We start from the raw sequence: 21,144 nt of genomic DNA on the forward strand, positions 1-21,144 counted from the left end.
GCTATTTGCATCATCACACATCTTCCTAATTTATTTTCTACACAAGGAATTTTAAGAACTTCATGTACAGTCATCCCACCTTCTTATAACTGGAGAGAATGTTATGCATATTCATGCACGTCTAGTTATTAGGCAGGGTAACTGTATGAACTTGTGTGTGTGTATCCAGTTACTGCACACAAGTTTACCATCTACACTGAACACAGAAAACTTCTCATATATTTCTAATGTTTTCCTCACATTTGCAAAAAACTAGTTTTGGATTCTCTCTCTGAAACACAGACCACAATGTTTTAGAAGGAAAAGAAAAAGCTAATTCAGGTTAATCAGTGCCTCAAATCTCCTGACTGCAGGCAGCGAAGACAGCTGTAACTACGTCTTGATGAATTACTGACAGTAATACAAGAATTACTAACCTAGAGATCATAGTGTATCTGCTTCTGAATTAGGAGGGTTTGTTACTTATTATGTTGCTTTTACTCATGAGAAAAGTATGGGAAAGCCAAAGTGTAATCACAAGCCAAAGCAGCAATAGATTCTGTAATTAAAAAATAAACTGCTGTTTACAAGATTTTTTTTCCCCTTCCCTTTACTGATAGCATTCTGACTATGTAAAGAGGCCTTTGAACAAGTCCAGACGTGGTGCTGTTTTCACTGATGGTGTTGCAAGAAAGCATCGCACCCATCTTGCAGTGCTTTGGTTTCTAATTATTGCCTCACTGCAGACAGATCACAGCAGCACACTTCAAACACATACAAAGACACACTCCCAAGAGCAGAGCTCTGCCTGCTCACCAGGGTCCATACAAAGAACGCTGGCCATGCTGGTGAGAGGGTGCACCTAACCATAACCATACCTGCTACATTTCTCAAATCAAAGACTTCAGTAGACTAAGTCACCAAAAAGAAGGAGGAATTTGAGCTTTTAAAATCTTTCAGTTCAGGCCAGTGTTGCACATCAAAATTAAATATTTTACTCATAGCCAAATATGTTTTTGTATTGCAATAAGTTGACCTGCAGTGTATTTAAGAGATCACAACCAGGCTGAACATAAGCAAATCAGTAGAAAGGTGCTTTCCATAATGCACAGCGTGTTTGTTTTTCAATGCAGCTATGCAAGGTAAAGTAATAAAAAGCAGGCTGTGAACTACATTAGCAATCTTAACTACCTTGCTGTGGTATGGATTATAAAACTAACAAAGCCTAGCCTTCTTAAAATACTCCTGTTATTGCAGGACATTGAATACAACCTACAACAAGTTGAAAAGGAATTATATTTTCCAGTGACATTAAACCAAAAAGAAAAGAAAAAGTCTTCTGGAAAAAGAAGAAAAAAGACGTAAGGCAATTGGGCAAGGTTATAAAATTATACAGTAATTCAAAGCTATGTCAAATGAGTAAGACTCTAATGACTGTTTTCTTGGAACAAGGACTATCTTAGTCATACATGACTTCACACTATAAGAAAAAGAAATCCTCTATACACAACATTATGTGGACTTTTCTTAGAGGAAAAAAGCTTCTTTATCTTCCCAGAAAAAAAAAAAAAATCAGAAGTTACAAGTGTTGTAAACAGAGATCAGTAATGATATACAAGCTTTATCACAATCAATAGGACACTAAAGCAAAGTTATTGGCTACATATACTCATAAGTTTACAGTGAACTCTTGAATGGAAGCACTAAAAAAGGACAACTGGCAGCACTGCAACTCAAATGATATCCTGTTTTAAAAGAATTACTGATTCTGTGACTTATGCCTTTCATTTTTCATTACTAAATAGCATTACATCAATTAGAAATACAGAACCTATGCATTTTTACATACGTTAAATGTGATTTAACTACCCAATTCCACATACCAAGTAGCCATTTTTAGATGAGTTTACCATGCAAGTAGTTTGCCAAATATTGTGCATGTCACAGCAACTAGCATTGGAATTTTTCCATAGGACAACGGAGAATATCATAACAATGTATTTTGAAAATAAGAATTATTTGTTAGATGAAGTCTGTTGGACTTCAGAGCATTCCTTAGCATGATTTCTAATCTTGTCAAAATTAAGTTTACTATCCTTAGTAAAGGTCTTTCATGTCTGCTAAGGAAATTTAAAAACTACACATCCATAAGAAGCTTATCCTACACTGTCACCAAACCATCAGTTTGTAACTATGTGCTGTCAGGGTAATGGCAACATGGGGCTAAAGGAGTTTCAAAATACTTTAAGAAACAACACAAAATGTGTTATTTGGATGGTTCTTCTAAAGTGTTGCTTTACAACACTCAGCTGAGCCAGGCCTTTCTCATCCATTACATATAGACACACGCACACATACACACACTTTTTTTTTTTTAACCACTTGTGATATTTGACAATTTAAGCAAGAATAAACCCCACTTAAATTGTGGAGTTGTGTGTATTTAACAAAGCACTACCCATCTACATGAACAGCAATTTAAAATGCTTACAAAGTGTACCTACTTTTTAAGTAGGTATAGTGCCCTACGACAGATGCACATTTTTTTCAGTTTCTCTGGAAGTTTCAACAAATGCAGTGTCCACTTCACCTTCAGAGTTTAGCAAAACATCCCCACCTTGAAAATGTTTTTAGCCTTCAAAGTTACATTAAGACAAAACATAATCTATAATGCATCACATCTGTACAGACAGAAGACCACCACCCCAACATTCTCCAATCAGTTTTTTCACTATGCATACAGCTCTCTATGAAACCAGGTATATTATTGTTTTTACATATACATTTATTAAAAGAAAAAATAAAAACGAAAGATATCCTTAACACTGAAATTCAGGCTGGGAGGGAGGCAGCCCTTAACTTTCAACTTCAAGACCTAAACAGACAAGTTCTCACTTCCTTTTCCTCAAGTTCTTTTTAGTTCTTTTTTATCTTTACCTTTAAGAAAACAAAGAACGAACATGTAAAAACCACTTTTAAAGAAAATGACTAGCTAAAAATAAATATGGTAAATATAGCATACATATCAAGATGGATATACATTGATCTCAATACAGATTAACGTGTGACCAAAGCAGGATTTATTAAAAGCATCTTTAACATTTACCCAGACATAAAACTACTGTAGAGATCAAAAACAAGAAGCCAAGTTCTAGCATAAAACCGGATGCAAGATTCTTTTCCATAGACTAAATCTAGCAATAGTGTTTCATAAATAAGAAAAAAAAAATAAATAAGTAAATGCACACTGTGGCAAACTCCTCACCGTACAACTCAAAATCAGGCAGGTTTTATAATGACTTTCTTGTGCATTTCAAGGCAGCTCTTGGCATAAAACAGTGCAGCTTATACAAGATCACCAGAAATTTTCCCATTCATTTAGTTTGATTTGCTCCATATAGAATCCTGAGATATTAAACCCTGAGGGGTTCAGCAATGCTCCAGGCTGGGCTGGCTGGCACAAAACACCTCTTGTCATGCTTAACTCAGGAACATCCAATACTGGATAAAAAGTTTACATGAATTTATGCTTCAGAATTTTTAGGAAGATGAAATCATTCAGTACGACCTAAAGCTTTCTACAGTCTCTGATGTAAGGAAATTTGCCTTCCAAATAAAACACCAACTCACATCACGTACAAGTTGTAAACCTTTAAAATGTTAGCTTTCACAAAATGCTGAAATGAGTTTAACAATTACCAAGTAGCACAGATGTAGATAATATAAACAGACATGACATCTATATGAGTGTAAAGACTATTAAAAGAAGCATTTGCATGGTTTTTAAGAAAAAGGTTCAAAGCTTTTCTATATAACATTCCATTGCAACATCTGGGATACAAAGAAGAACACAAGTGATACAATTTAGTCTATTCCTGTAGACTAAATAAAGGAAGGAAGATAACAAAGGACTTTCAAAAACACACAATAAAGTATCACATTATATCCACTTTTCATCTGCAAAAGCTCAGAATCTCATCTGACAAAGTATGAAGTCTATTTGTCTGAGAGTTCATTAGGATTTCTGGAGTAACTAATGTAGAGGTATAGAGAAAGCCATTAGCTCCATTTGTAGAGAAGGCTATCCACCCTTTCAGTTGGAGTTTGACTGGGCCAGTGTTTTTTCTTTATTTAGCACATTCTGGCAAGTTGATACAAGTTTTCCAATACTTTTTTTTTTTTTTTTTTTTAAATCTTGACCAAAAATTAAAAAACTCTGGCCTTTCCATCAGCTGCATGACTGTCACGGTTCCTTTGCATTTGCCCTCATCCACCTTTCTTCAAGAGATTCATAACGTAAAACATGCCGCTCAGTGCAATTACTGCTGCTCTCTCCAAAAAACCTTCCTACGCTAACATCAGTCACCACCAATATTCTAAGAATCACTCAAATCTATCAAAATTGATCTTCAAACTCTCATTAATCCCTCCAAGCCCTCTTTGTAAGCATAGCTTATCTCCATATGGTGTCGCCTGTCAGTCAACACAATTCACAGGACTATTTGGAACACTCACAGCACGGGATTGTCCGGCCTATCAAGGAGACCAAAGTCATCCATTACCCCAGCATGATGCTTAAATGGAAATTGCTGCTTGGGGCACATGGTAATGCACAGATGCATTAAAAGACTGAAAACAGCAATAGACTCAGGGTGATATACAGCACATCAGTGCAGGCTGATGCCCCCAATTTCTTCTTTCCCTGAAAACTCAAATACTGTTGCAAACCAAGACTTCAGGCTAGATATACTCTAAATCATACGGATAATGAGTATTTTTTACAGGTATTTGCAACTCGTTTGCCTAGTGATACATACTTCCAATACTAATACTTTTTGGGTACTAACCATAAATAAATTGTTTACATTCAATTTTAAAAAGTGCACTTTATCTCATACACCTGAAACAGCTACCAATATTTTTCTGTAGACAAGAACAGTTTAGAGTGTAAGAGAGAAGGCTGATTCTCTGCAATAATTCACTGTCAGAATGACAGCTGCCATTCTTTGCTGACTCAATATAAATAGATAGCAAAACCATCACATTTAATCTGCCTTCTTGAAAAGATCTTCAGAGAAAGGGGTGAGATGACAAATGGTGTGAATTTCTCTTAAAAACCTCCAATCTCAGTGATTGTCCAGTCCACCAGGAAAAAACTGGCTAGCTGCTAACCACAAAGTACTTTGTCCCACTCTGGGTTCCTCAGTTCAAGAAAGACAGGAAACTTCTACAGAGTCCAGTGGAGGGCTGCAGAGATAATGAGGGGCCTGCAGCACCTCCCTTATGAGGAAAGGCTGAGAGACCTGGGACTGCTCAGTCTGGGAACAGCAGACTGGGGAGGAGGAGGGGAGGATCTTATGTATGCTTATACATACCTGAAAAGAGGGATCAAATGGATAGGGCCAGGCTCTTGTCACTGAGCACCACTGAAGAGAGCCATCAAGCACGAACTGAAACATAACAAGTTCTACACAAAATTGGAAAAAAAACAAACAAACAAAAAAAACCAACAAAAAACAAAAGCCCTACTTTGACAGTGACAGAGCATTAGAACAGGCAGCTCAGAGAGGCTGCGGAGTCTCCTGCTCTGGAGATATTCCAAATCCTCCCGGATGATTTTCTGCATAATCTACTGTAGGGAACCTGTTTTAGCAGGGAGTTGGATTGGTTGATTTTCAGAGGTCCTTTCCCAACTCTACAATTCTGTGATCCCGTTAATAATGCACCACAGCAATAGATATTTCAATCCTTTTATCCAGTTGTTCTACCTAAGCAGTGACAAGCTGAAAACAACGATGCACTCTCTTTCCAAAAACTATGTATGAAATAATAGGAAGTGCAAAGATGCAAATCGTAGATCAAGGGATGAGACAATCGCAAGACAAAACATGAGCTTTCAAGCATTCTGAAATAGATCTGCAGCAGCAGACTACAAAGCAAATTTAAGAACAACAAAAAAAGAACAATTCCAACAAAAAAACAATACACAAAAACATCCACAACAATAAGTGCCTGCAGCCTCAATATTTAAAAATAAGTCTTAAAAGTGGAAGGGGGGGGAGCAAAGGGACACAAAATAACAGTCCTGGGCAGAGATACTTGAGGCATCTAAACGGAGATGTAATGGACTACCTGAAGGCTTTGGACCATTAGGACTTTTACTGGAAAACAGAGCTGAAACATACAGAAAGAGTATCTTCCACCACAGTTGGCCATAAGCAGTTCAGACTTCCAGGTCTTAGAATTCTCACTGTATATAACTCAGTTCCTGTAAAACAATGTTTCTAGTAGTTTACAACATACAGAAAATCCTAAATATATGAATCAAGTTTCAGCCATCATCTACCAATTCCCAGCTGCTCAATCCTTTCACCCTTCTTGTACAAGCTTCAAAACTCTTGATCATGGAAGCAAACTGATTCAGTTTGCTAACAGAGAAGAAGAATGTCCACGTTTTCTTCTTGGCTCGTTTCCTACTTGTTTAACATACCAAATCATCTCAGTGCAGACTGGGACAAAGCTAGATGCAAGGCTGAACGTGAAGCATGAGGTTGGGAAGAGAACAAGCTCTTCCTTTTGAGTGACAGTTAACTAGAATACTAAATAGCTGGAAACCTGCTCTGTTCATCCCTTCTCTAAAGATGTAACACTGTGCACTGGAGGAGTGCAAAAACACTATCCAGCTTATATTGTAGTCCTGGGAAGAGAAAAGGCTCAGAACATTCATCTGAAAAGACTTGATCTTCTTGGCAGAATCCACTCGTAAGTGCTCAAACAGAATAGGTTCCTCTACTGCTGAAGACGAGACAGGAGTTTAAAGGTCTTATTGCAGAGATTTTAAATACCAGAAAACAGAGCAGTACAAGGGGAGTCAGTATTACAAAACTGATTAAAAGGCACCAAACGCTTCTTTTTTTAAGGAGTTAAAACCTGGAAGACAAAACACGGCAAGTGAATAAAATAACCCTCACTTCTGATAAAATAATAATTATAAATATATAAATAAAAATTATAAATATAAAATAAGTAAAAATAAATACCAGTACCTAAATATTTTCAAACCTGTATTTCTAAATTATGTTTTAATACAGTAAAAGAAAGGATTATTTTTTTTTATTATTATTATTATATTTTTTTTTTACTCCTCCAGTTATTTTAAGGTATTTATGATCCTGATGTCTGCTAAGTCTCTAGAGGTCCTAGAAACAATAGGCCAACAAGAACTTGCATTACAAATGAAATCCCAAATGAACTTTCTCAGTCTCCTGTGCAGCTGCAGCTGAAAATGGAATATTACAGTGGTCATTCAGTTCAATAGTCAGCTGTTCAGCTGTCTTTTTAGAATGATTGGGATTCATGAGGCTTCATTCTAAGTGTACAGCACAAGATAATGCTGAACTCTTTACCACAGAGGCAAAAAATTACACTAGCTTTCCCCAACAAAGGTAGATAATATGCAACTCCACTATCACAAAGTAACAAGGTATATTTAAAAAACATGATGCCACAGGTGGTTCTTTCCTTAAAAAAAATAATTAATTTTAACAAATATCTACATTAACAACAACAAAGGCAAAAACCCCATCAAAAAGCCTTAATATTCATTTTATATAAATTCTTCATGGCAAGCGTTTGTCTAATCTGCTCTTTAGAAGTTACTGACACAGAAATCGTATGGTTTCCTTAGTCCTTAGCTTTAAAACCTTAGATGTTGTTAACACTGGCCAGAATTTCAAATAAAATGAGAACTAAAAATCAAACAGACGGGACACTCTTCATAACATATGACACCTACATTAAAAACTGAACTTTTCACAAGAATATTTCTTTCAGATATCACAAAAGTGTCTTATTTTTCCAAAACAGAAGCCTCCACATCTTAAACTAATCCAGACCAAAAGCAATTGTGAGTTTCATTGCACTATCCTGACGTATGCTAATCAAGTAACAGATACTCTCTTTCCCCTAGATGTAAACAAACATCTGAACTCCCACTGCCCAATGATATACAAAGCATTTGTCAAACAACGAAGAACAACAGTACAGAACTATTTAAAAATCTATGAGAAATGAAAAGTAATCTCACAGCTCTTTTATTTATTGTATCTTAAGTCTTTGTTTTGTTTCCTAAAGATATAATTTCCTTCAGCTTTGCAACAGATGTTGTCTGGAGGAAAGAGGAGACATCTCAGTACTACAGAAATCCCTTCCTGGATATCCATCACAGCTTTTAAGTAGTACGGACAGTTTTGTCTCAAGAGGAGCTGAGTGTAATGAACAATGTTCCTGCACTCCACCATGAAAAGGTCCACACGTACTTATATTCAAGGGTAGTAATCTATTTTAAAACAAGAATTTATTGTGTTATAGTATAAAGACACTAAACACAAAAACAAAGTCTTTAACAACATTAACATTGACACAAAATAAAAGCAAGATCATTTCAAGCCAATTCTGTAACCATTTCATGTGAGAAACTCCGAGCAAAAGAAAGTTACATACACAGGCTCACCCTATGGAAAGGATGGCACCACCTTCATCTAATTTAAACCCCCTTCCAGGGCACCACTGTATTGTCAGAATAGTTGCATTAATTTGAGGGCTCGAGTGGTATGTAAGCCTTGTCCTTGCCCTCTCTATATAGGAGAACTTACCAATAAATCTACAAGAGAACCAATGAATGCATTTCTACTGTAAACTAAAAGACTTGAGGTAAATTCTAATCTACGTTGGATTTCTTTTTCTCTTATTACAGAGGATTTCATTGAAGAGCAGCATAAATTTAGTTAACTTCATTGTAGTCCATGTGATAGCATAGATTAAAAAAAAAACCATAATGCTTTGCATTACATCACACAACTCCAACAAAATACATACAGTATGTCATAAAGCTTCTCTGAAATCATGTATTGTAGAACACCAATCCAACATCTGAAAAGATTTAAGTATCTGAGAAGATGCACTTTAACCATTTCTTCAGACACATTACCTTGTACCAAAATAAGGTCTCTTCACTGTGGACTATCTGAAAGGATCCGTTATGTGAACCAGTTGTATGAAAACACATGAATTCTCAAAGATGTGACAATCCTTTCAATCAATAATAGAGAGCAGTTAACAAGAATATACAGATTAAGTATTCAGATCACTGCTCATTCATACGAAACATTTCCAAAAATAACAGATTTGATTAACTTAAAGCAATAAAATTTATCTAAATAAGAAATTAGGAGCACAACTACTTCATTTGCTTAAAATGATTATTTTTGGCTCTTAAAAGAATCTGAATTCTAGATTTTAAAGGCTCTTTGTGAAAGTATATATACACACCAAATTTATATTCAAAACTAGATTTTACCATTGCGTTTTAAAGGCCAAGATATATTTTCAATACAGTAGAAAAAATAGCAGTTCCTGAAGTATATTGTAGCCTCACTTTACTGACAGTATCAATAATTGCTGTACAAAATACTTCTCCAAAGCAAATCCATTTGAACTCTATCCACCCTGAGTTATGCTTCTTCATTTTTAAAAATGTTTTCAACATTAGATAACAGAGAAGTATGTACAAGGCTATAAAATTTGTCAGTTATTATACAGCAGTTAAAAAACTCGGTACTATCAGCCAATTTTGTTTTTGTAGTTATTCAGTTTGGGTTGTGTCACTGTTGATTTTCTGTTTGTTTTTTTAATCAAGTAGTCACTTCATCTGAACATTCACATATTGACCACTTGGTTCTTTATTTTTGATCGCAACAGTAAGGCAACAGTAAAAATAAAAGTCATAGAAATTTTGCATAAGTGTAAAGGTATTAAGTTTATAAAAGTGCTTCCTAAAAAGATAACCTAATTGCAGTATCAAAATATTACAGAGTGGTGAGAACAACTATCTATTATTTCAATAAAATGTTGCTCCATAGAAAATACATCAATCTGGTTTTAGGCTTTTTCATCTTTTTTTGGGGGGGGGGGAGGGGAGGGGGCAAAGGGTGAAGTAAAAGCCTGGAGGAAAAACAAAACAAACAAAACATAATGGTTGTGAAGGACAAGCAAGTTAAGAAAATATACTTTAGTCTAAACTTAAATAAGAAGGTCCACACTTTTTTGTCAAAACATTAAGCCTCTGTCAAAAATGTATTTTTTTTTCTTTTTATAGTACAGGATTAAAAGACAAGATGATGCTTACACGGTAAAGAAATAATTTACATGAAAATAACTTCAGACTTTTCAGCTTTTCAATCAAAATATTTCATAACATTCAAACATGACATACAACAACAAAAGAAACAGTGAATGCAAACAAAAATGTTATATGATTTCTTTCAAACACATAAATAAATGAAATATTGGTGTAGGCAGTAGGGCTCATGCTGATGGCTAGCAGGAAATAACAGTGTGCAATCTATTTGGAAAAAGCTCTAAAGTACAAATTACAAGCCCAATTATGGACTGCAGCAAGTTCAGTTATATCACTGCCATCCTCTCTTATCTCCAAAATAAATTCTTGATTAAATCATTCATACCCTAAATTACTCATACCTTTGCTTCAGAGATATGAATAACTATATACAAAAAGTAGTTTTATTTCACCATAGGGATAACATTGTACCTCCCTGCCAATGTCACTTGAAAAACCTTCCATGTCAAAACAATTTGACAGCAGACAAACAATTTAATAAATATGCAATGATCTTATTACAGTCCTTCAGCTAAGCATGTTACCTCATGCTGCTAGTTTTGAGATCACAGTGCATAGAATCCAAATACAAAAGAATGGGGTGGCTTTTAAGGTACAGGTAGATCCCTTGCTTATAATTCAAATATCTGAAACTTTGCCCAGCTCTATTACGCATCAATCTTTTTGTGGCAGGAGCAAAAAACCTTTCCCTGGTACAATGTCCATTGCCGGCAATGGATGCACCAAAACCGCAAAGGAGTTCAGTGTTATTGCACAATATATGAAGACCTGGAATTCTCCAAAAGCTTAAAATAAAAATAATGGAATTATTCTGACATTTCTGGACACCTGCATTAATACTGTATGACTAATAAAAGCATGTCAGTTGCATGGACTGAACCAGCGATCAACATGCGCCCAGAATGCACACTAGTAAAAATGCAGTCAAAGGAAGTAGTCTTCTTTGCCTATAGGTCACTTCCAGTCAAAGGTTAAAGTTCAAAGACTGAATGATCAAAGTGCTCGTTTTCTCAGTAGGACTATCTTCTGCTACGAGGATCACAAAATGGTGGCATCAACATGTGTCATCTTTAAAATAAGATAAAAAAAAAAAAGAATGTTTATATATTTACTATAAATACTAAGTCCGAATTACCAAGGAGATGTATGCATGAGCAACTCCTGGCACAGAAATTAAGGCGCAGTGGAAACACACCAAATGAGTAAGTTGACAATTTTGTTCAATAACAACTCAAGAAAAAGAGATGAGAGTATAAAATATAAAATTGCCAAACTACTATCCACACATTCTTAAGTGCATTAGTATTGGCAAGCAGTCAATCAAAAGGACAATAATTAGTACATTCAATATTTAGAAAGTCAAACACTAGGAAAAGGAAATACCAAATACACTAAATATTTTGACCCCCTTGAAGTAAAAGCAGGCCTACATCCATTTTTGAAACTGAGAAATCTTTCCACAAGGAATATATATCGGTATGTGTCAGCAGAGCTGGTTTATCCAGATGCCTCCAATCTTAACGCTTTTTTATATTTCTCAAGAATCAACACAAACTACATCTGATCGAACCATGCAAAGGCAATACATCACTCCTGTAACACTAAGACTTCAAATGTGAAAATATTTATATTCACTGAATTTTAAGGACTGTGACTGGACCTATTACAAAGAGAATACTGCGCCAGATGTGTCTGCTCTACACTTTAATATTTAAATATAAATATTTGCCTGAGAAAACTTACCCATTTAAACCTTTCACTCCACATATCAACATGTAGAATATTTGCAACTGGTAACAGGAGATATTAAGCTTGTAAACAGAAAACAAACTTACTGTCCAGTCATTAATGCACTAACTTGTGATCTTGCACACACAGAAAAGGTAGCCATACAAACAGCACACATTACTAAATCCATGAACAGTAAAAACAGAAGTCGCAGCAAACAGTTCTACATTCTCACTGGGAAAACACTATGTGCTCAGTACTACTACATATCAGGGAAAAAAAAAGAAAAGAGCCTTTGTTTTATTAAGAGGGTAAGGAACAAAGCTGTACATGTAAGGAAAAAAAAGGGTAAGAACACAAGAGAGATGATGAGGTGTTTAAACAGCATAGTAAAAGTTCAGAAGTATCAGGGAAAACACCTCTTAAAAAATAAAATCAAAAGCCAAAAGCAGTAAGGAATTGCTGGCTGAAAAAAAAAAATCACCAATGCCACATACTCCTTCTCCCCATAAAATTCTACCTCTTAACAACACAAAGGAATAGACAACAGCTTTATGAAACCAATTTCAGCCTAACATGGCTAAGAAAACCTTATCTGGAAGATCCTCCTTTGTCTTTGACACAGCACAACCAACTCTGAGAAAGTCAATGTGAAATTCAATGTACAGTTGAAGGAGGTGTTGAGTATGGTAGTCAAAGACACCATTAGTAAGACAAAGCAGGTTTTAAAAGAGGACTTCTGAGGATGCTGATTTTGTAACAAACAAGGATCTATAACTGTTTACAGAATAAGTTGCTTTGTTGAGTCAGGGAGGAAATGACAATTTTTATCTAATAGTTGAAGATTTTACTTTTTTAATTTAAGAATTTAAAAGGATTGGAAGCACAGTAATAGTTTAATTAGTTGTAATTGTAATTGGTAGCTAAAAAGGAAGTAAAAACAAATGAAAATATTATGAAGCAAAACAATAAGTTATTTAAATGAACTGACTTGTTTTCTCATCTCTTCAGTTGCTTTTCCAGGTTACTCTGACTTAGTAGGTTCTCCAACTTTCAGAAAACAACTGCTGAATAACTGCTTTGAGGTAACTAAATGATTTGTTCAACGGAATACAAGCAGCTTGATTTTCTTTCTGGGTCACAATTATATAGTAATTTTCAGAGTCAAACAGCCACTTTTTTTTTCTGTACTTATTTGATCTTTTGCTTAGTTAACTCAAATTTCATGAATAAAAAACGAAAGTATTATCTGTTCTACTTGAGAGACACAACTCCCAAACGAAAGGAGATGGCTGTAGTACCAATGCAAAGTAAGCAGGACTTATTTTAACTACAACATAAAGCCAATAAATGAAATTTAATTTCATTTCCCTTTAGAATTAACTAACAAGTAAAAACAAAATTAAAATAGTAAATAAAAAAAATTCCAAAATAGCCAATAAAGATAAAGCAAACTCAAAATAATTAAGCAGCAAAGATACTGCTAGAGTGAAAAACAAAAAAAAGAAAAAGTGAGTATTGAATAATCTAGTGAAGATGAAAAATCCAGCCTATTATCCTTGCAGAGAAAGAGTACAATTATTATTGGAGTCAATTTCATAAACAGCATTATTTACAACCATATGATAAGCAGCCTTAAGTTTCTTAAATACTTACACCCTATGACATACAGCACTGGCCTTACTGTGATTGAAATCAACTTGTTTTAGACTATCACGAGTAGCACAGTTTCATTCTGTTCCACTTCCATTTGTCAAAAAACCATGGGCATCCACAAATATACGGAACTCAAACATTTACTATTAAGGCATCTCTGGGTTTTTGAGCATTTATGCACGAAAGCAGCATCATCTCTCCAGTCCTGCTATCTCAAACTACCTGACCTCACTTCACATACAAAACAGAACATTCCCTGGTGTAGGGAGACAGCAGAAAAATGCATGTCTTATGATGGATGCTTCACTTAAAGGTAAGACCAGCTCCTCCCTGCATCATCTAAGCATACAGCATTTTCTGCTTTTTCCCAATGACTATTTGACAGTATTTTCCCAGTGAAAGCCAAGAACATAGAGCCAGCAAGAGAAAAGGAAAGCACAGCCTCTGTCCCTCCCATCCTGTCTTACTTTCTTTTAGGGACCAGACACAACTAGCACATACAGCCAAACCTAGCTCTGGGAAGAAGATGACAAATGCTGAAGCAGAAGAAAGAAACCACACAGCATAAAGTCAGATAAAGAGCAGATGACAAGGAAAAAAACAACAAGAAAACAGCACTAGCACTACAGACACTGCAGTATTATAAAAAGCAATTCTAGTACATAAATATTTATCATGTACACATAAACTCTTATTACTACACTTCTAACTATAAGTTCCTAAGAGTCTTTAAGTCATCCAACTGTCTACACAGAAAATTCTGGCAGATGGTGGAATTAACTGAAAATATGTGACTGTTAGAAACATGTAAATGTGTTTCTACTGCAGTGAAAGTCTTAAAAGCCCTTAAAAGCATTACTGGCAATAAGAGAAAAAAGAGCTACACTTACTTTAATTAAGGATTTTCTACACCTCAAACTTAAGACCTCTCATGTATTGAGACAATTTACAAGAGCTATTATTCCAAGTTAGCCCAACAATTCAAAACATAGAATCTGTGCTATCTAAATTTCACTTGGGAGCTATTAAAATAAGATGTACCGAAATTCACAGCAAGTATCCAAGAAACGGCATTTCATAAACTTTTGAAATTAATGAGTTTAAGACTTTCAACGCATTTATCCTTCATTCCCACATTTCAATTGTCTTCAAAATTCCTGGTCTTAGTGAAATACTTACCATGATACCACCATTTTGTTTTCTTTGGATTCTTGTTACATGTTCTTACATAAAATGAGTTATCTGGAGGTCGCCTCTGCAACAGAAGAAAAGACCTACAAATAATCAAACAATCCCCATATAGTAAATACATGAACTATTTAAGAAGTTCATGAAAGGTTATGTGAATATAGTGAAAGTAAAGCAGCAAACAGGGAAAGTCATCTTGCAAGAAAAATCTAGGTAATGGCTTTTATTGCAGATAATCCAAGCTAAGATCCCATGATAAATTCCGAATAGCCTAGAGAAAGACTGGGGTAGGAATATGTGGGTATTAGGAAGAATAAGTAAAGAGGAGAGCCCATGAGAAAGGAAGAGTTTTTGATTAAAAAAAATTGAATAAATAAAAGAGAAATTCCTTTCCATTTTTTTTTTTAATCTAATTGTTACATCTTAGGTCCAGCTCATACTGATAAATCGTAGCTTAGAATGGGTGAAAAATGAACTTTGATTTATTTGGTTTTGTTGGGCAAAGTCAGAGGCAGAGGATATAACAAAGCAATTTGAGAGGTATTCTCCTACCAAAATCACATGAGTAGGACCAACTGGGATATGTTAAATATGCATATTGGGAAAGCATATATCTGCCCCTGTACTCAGCATAGGTGAGGCCTCACCTCGAGTACTGTGTTCAGTGTTTTGGGGCACCTCAGTACAAAAAGGACACTGAGGTGCTGGAGAAGGTCCAAAAAAGGGCAATAAGGCTTGTGAAGGACTTGGAGAATATGGCCTATGAGGAGAGACTGAAGGAACTGGGGCTGTTCAGTGTGGGGAAAAGGAAGCTGAGGGGAGACCTTACTGCTCTCTTCCAATACCTGAAATGCGCTTACAGCGAGAGCGAGGTTGGTCTCTTCTCACTAGTGACAGGATGAGGGGAAATGGCCTCAAGTTGTGCCAGGGTAAGGTTAGGTTGGATATCAGGAAGAAAGAGTGGTTAAGCACTGGAATGGGTTGAGTCACCATCCCTGGATGTGTTTAAAAACCATTTGGATGTGGTGCTCAGGGACATGATTTAGCAGAGGGTTGTTAGGGTAGTATGGTTAGTTCATGGTTGGACTCTATGATCTTTAAGGTCTCTTCCAACCTGAGTGATTCTATGATTCTATATGTACAAGCTCTGACCAAATTAACCTCCACAGAAATTCCACTCCAAAACTAACGGTCAAAAGTAAAAGAGTAACTTCTTTTCTAAGAAAAGTCTGAGCATCACTCATTTATGATCAAAAAGCAGCTTAGGATCATTTACTTTTCTGAAATAAAAGTGATCAAGGTCAATAAAATAGTACAACTTAGACATCTGCAAAAAAGACATTTCGCATTTCGTCAGTTGTTTTGAGTTGCCTTTAGAGACAAACAATTTTAACAGAATTGCAAGAATTTAACTTTGTGTTAATATAATGTAATGAATTGGTACAAACAGAAGCTTGCTATTTACGCTTCTTCTCCACTAAAGCCATGCAAACAGATTACCATCAAACAAAGTTACGAAGTACTTACTGTACTGTTTAGTTTGCAGTTCTAACTTAATACTTTCGAATAACAGAAATTTAGATGTAGCAAGTTTGCCTATTTTAGAATTTCAGAAACAAAAAAAAATCTTACTTTGCAAAATAGAAAACAAATAATTTTCACTTAATCTACTCCAACGGTGCTGAAATCAGCAGGCGGTGGCAACCCTGCCCATCACAAGGTGACTGGAACTACGTGACCTTTAAGGTCCCTTCCAACCCAAGCCAGTGACTCTATGACAAAAAAACTTCATACCTTTTCTTTGCAGCTGGAAAGCATGCTAATAATGCTAAGACAAACAGATTGCACTGAGAGAGCTGGAGACCAGTCTTCTGTTAGAATGGACAAACAGATATGACCATTGCTATAAACATGGGGATGAACAGGAATATTGTCACCAGTAAACATGACCTAAAAAAAAAAAAAAAAACAACACACATGTTTAACATCCAACTTTCAAATAAAACTACACAGTTTTTGTAAAATAAAGTGGGTTCTGACATTTTCATTTACAATAAGTAATACAACATACCATATTATATTCATTCATTTTTTGAGCTGTTAGTCAAAATGTAAAATGAAATGACAGAAGCCTTGTTAGCTAGTGAAAATGAAGTTGCATAAACAGCGAAATGCAGTTTATTCCTATGAATAGCTACAAAACAAAAAGAATATAAAAGCAACAAATATATCTAACTGAAGATTTTAAATCTTGAAACCTCAGTCTTTTACATCCTAAGGAAGCCAGACACATATCCAGAAGGTTAGATTCACAAATTAGTATTTCTATGGACGCAATAGGATGTAATTCTGGACAACTCAAGAAGAGTTAAACACACTAATCCTATTAGCTATAACATAAAGGACTCTTTACAACCATAATGCATTATCACATAGGAAATTTTAGATTGTTATTTAAGTGGGAATTACTTTCATTTAACAGAAGCAAACAACAGAGAACAGCACTGAGAACCTCCCCTCCATTTAAGGATAATAAAGGTTAGAAAATCAATTTTGACAATTACTGCTCTTACAGTAAGTTTGACAAAAACATGAGGTCAGCTCAGGACCAATGAAAAGGGAGTAAAAAAAAAAATCAAAATCCTCACAGCAGCATTATCCTCCTGAGCTCCTTATCCAACATAAGCACTGCAATCTTTTACAAAATGACATAATAACTCTATACCACTCAAACCACAACATCTTCTTAAGATTTTCTAAGTTCATGTGCATGTTCACACACCCCATCGCACTACTGACTACCAGAAAGAAGTTTCACCTTAATCACAAATGAACCTGAGGTGAGAAAGCTCAACCTATTTGCCAAATGGCATGCATTTTTCTTTACGACAGCAGAAAAAAGTGGATGCAGAATGATTTTTATCTGGTATATTTTATACACTGAAAAGCTTACCTTTGTAACTTAGTAACATATTTAATATCTAACTAATGTTTTACAGGAAAACAAGGACTACGCATACTAGTAAGTAAAAGCATGCACACTATAACAGACAACATTCAATTAAGGCAGAAAACAATTAAGTGATTAAACAGCAGAAACATGAATTGCCAATTCAAAGAATGTAGATTTACAGGAGAAAGAATTATAAATCAAGAGCTTTAAAACAGAGAATGAAATTATTGTACAGCAGCACGATGGAAATTCTAGTCATTCCAACTAAATATGCAGCACTTAAATTCTTAATTGTCTTTTATGCTTACAAAGTAATAGCTACATTTGTCTATGTGTACTGATCTAGATTGCTTTTTTACAATGATTTTTTTACATGTTGGATATTGAGTACAAACAGTACCTCCTTGGAATCAAAACAAAGTGGGTCGTGTGGATCGCTTACGAGTAGCTTACTGCAAACCTAACGAAATACAGATGGGAATGGAATTTGCCAATTTACTCCTTAAAACCTGAAACTAAAGAGTCAGCATTTCTTAGTTTTTACCTTAATACTTAAAGACACGTATTTTTACATTTTAAGTGACTGGTGCAGCTCCTTGCTGGAGCTTCAACAACCACGAGAAAAGCAGAGATGACTCTTCAAACTTCGAGCTGAAACAGGGCCAGAACTAAAGCACTGAAGTTTCTTCTTTCATTCTCAGGAGAGCCAAAGTGATAACTGAACATCTACTTTCCTCCTACAAGCCATGATTTCTAACATTCCTCTCAGGTAATGGACAGGCGGATGTACAGAGCTCATTCTGCACCCAAGCAGTAATGCTGCCCCTCCAGTACTTACTGTTATCATGAAAGCAGTAGCGCACACTTCAATTATAACCACTAGATTTGCAGACCTGCCAGAGATGCCAGGTATTTATGAGAATCCCTACCACGTTATTTTGACAGCCATATTAACAATGGCAGGTGAAAGAGGTTTAAAAAGGAACTAGAAGCTGAATAGGAGACAAAAGAATTGTCGTTCAGGCCTGTGCTGCAGCAAAAGGAACCTTCCTACTATTGTGTTGCTCTTTCACAGTATATAAATAAAGCTCAAGTGTACATTGTTCTTCCATCTTCCATGAAACCATGTGGACTGCAGTAGACACTACACTTCATTGAAGATTTGTTTCAATTTATGTTAAATATATTGTGCAGATGTGTTTTTTTTTTCTAGAAACAACTAAACCTCACATTAGGATACACAAACAGCATTAATATTCAGCACGTGCCACACAACTATTGCTAAGAGGTAGAATTAAGTAGGAAGGAAGAAAGCAGACACCTGAGGCGAATCAAAAGGATATCGGCTACTGAACTTAAATAGAAGCTGAAATTTCTCCCCTTCGTATAGCGTTCCTGGAGCACCTTCCATGTCCACAATCCACCTAAGAATGGAGAAAAAAATAGTATTATGGACTAACAAACTATTATTTTACTCCTGGAGCACAGGACAAACAACATCAACTACCACGCAGCCAATCTTCCAAACTCTCCATTAGTATAGCCGTTACAGAAGCGAATAATGTCTCAAGCCCACATTTGAAAGGATCAAGTTTGGTATTTCATATACAGGCACTGCCACAGCACTGCAAACTACGATGACTTGAACTCATCAGACTCATCAATTCCCTATTACATGAGCCACAGTTGACATAGAAGACTTCCAGAGACTATTCCTACATAAAAACAGGCTTGGAATATAACAGAGTAGCAGGCATTCTCCTTCCATGTTGTTTCTATCTTTCTGTCAAGGAAATCATCAATACAGTTTATTAAAATAAAATCTGCATCCCCAGGGTGAGAAGGAATGATGCTCCTGTGCATCTGTGAAGAAGTTAGAAATGAAATGCTACATAATCTGACACACAAGGAAACCATAAAACTGTAAAGGTTAACAGCATAAAAATGAAAAGGTCATAGAAAATTAAAAATAGAAAATAGACGATTTGCAACTGTAATTAAGATGTACTTCTCTTCTGCACCTGATCCTTCCATCACAACATGGAATAAAGTGACATGTTTTGTTTTGTTTTAGTTTAGGCAAAAATATGATTCTGTGCAGTGTTCAGGACAAATAGCAACACCTTGCTCTGTCAATTCCATCACTTCAGAGTTCTGTTGATCATTTAGTACTATCCTTTCTAGAACTGCTTCCCCATTTCTGTCTTTCACTGACAGAATTTCACATGTCTGAGGGACAAAGTAACATGAAGATTTAGCAAGAGACAAAAAAAAAAAAAAAAAGACTACAAAAACTCTCAGGTAAGTTCGTTTACATCAGTTGCAAGCGAGGCAAATGAGATTTTTCAGAACAGAAAAGCATTCAAAGAACAAGGTCTATTTCAGCTGAAAGTTCTGATGATACTACTCCCAGCCTCTCTCCATACTGCCATCATACAGGCTATCCCCGCATTTAAGTGGTGCACGCTAATCACAGAATGGGTTAAGGTTGAAAAAGAGATTTAAGATCATCTTGTTCCAACCCCGTGCTATAGACAGGGATGCCTCCCTCTAGACCAGGCTGCTCAAAGCCTCAACCAGCCTGGGCTTGAATATCTCTAGGATAGGGGCATCTATCACCTCACTGTTCCAGTGTCTCACCACCATAATAATAAAGAATTTTTTCCTAACATTTAATCTAAACCTACCCTCTTCCAGTTTAAAGCTATCCCCCCACCCCATCCTGTTGCTACATGCCTTTATAAAAAGGGCCTCCTCAGCTTTCCTGCAGACTCCCTTCAGGTACTGGAAGGCTGCTACAGGGTTCCCCCTGAGCCTTCTATTCTCTAGGCTGAAGAGCCCTAACTCTCTCAGATTAACCTTAGAGGGGAGGTCCTCCAGCCCTCTGATCACCTTTGTGATCCTCCTCTGGACCCACTCCAACTGCTCAATGCCTTTCTTGTGTTGAGGGGTCCAGAACTGAACACAATTCTCCAAGTGGAGTCTTGCAAGAGCAGAGTAGAGGGGCAGAATCACCTCCTACGACCTATTGGTCACACATTTCTTGATGTAACCTGGATATGGTTGGCCTCCTGGGCTGCAAGTGCATTTTGTTGGTTCATTTCAAGTCTTTCATGACTCAACACCCTCAAATCTTTTTCCTGAACGCTGCTCTCAAAACATTATCTGCTCAGACTGTATTTGTGTTTGGGATTGCTCTGATCCAAGTGCAGGACTTCACAATTGGCCTTGTAGAACTTCATGAGGTTGGCATGGGCTCAACTCTCAAGCCTGTCCAGGTCCCTCTGGATGGCATCCCTTCCCTCTAGCATGTCAATTGCACCACTCAGCTTGGAGTCATCTGAAAATTTTCTGAGGATGCACTCAATCCCACTGTCCCTGTTACCTACCTATAAAGACATTAAACAGTATTACTTCCAGCATCAATCCCTCATCTTCTTCT

The 21,144-nt window shown here is 36.1% G+C and overlaps 1 protein-coding gene across 1 annotated transcript in view; it reads right to left on the reverse strand.

Annotated features, from left to right (window-relative positions):
* Nucleotides 1-8,316: 8,316 nt before the first annotated feature.
* The window catches only part of UBE2W (ubiquitin conjugating enzyme E2 W), a 33,925-nt gene continuing 21,097 nt past the window's right edge, over nucleotides 8,317-21,144 (reverse strand). The window contains exons 3-6 of the mRNA XM_052703861.1: nucleotides 19,024-19,126; nucleotides 16,544-16,699; nucleotides 14,741-14,816; nucleotides 8,317-11,245 (exon numbers count right to left, since the gene is read on the reverse strand). Coding sequence (XP_052559821.1) covers nucleotides 11,232-11,245; nucleotides 14,741-14,816; nucleotides 16,544-16,699; nucleotides 19,024-19,126 — 349 coding nt within the window. The 3' untranslated portion in view covers nucleotides 8,317-11,231. The remainder of the gene's footprint in view (nucleotides 11,246-14,740; nucleotides 14,817-16,543; nucleotides 16,700-19,023; nucleotides 19,127-21,144) is intronic.

Source organism: Tympanuchus pallidicinctus, unplaced genomic scaffold (genome assembly GCF_026119805.1).
Source record: "Tympanuchus pallidicinctus isolate F22 unplaced genomic scaffold, pur_lepc_1.0 scaffold5, whole genome shotgun sequence".
Classification (NCBI taxonomy): domain Eukaryota; kingdom Metazoa; phylum Chordata; class Aves; order Galliformes; family Phasianidae; genus Tympanuchus; species Tympanuchus pallidicinctus.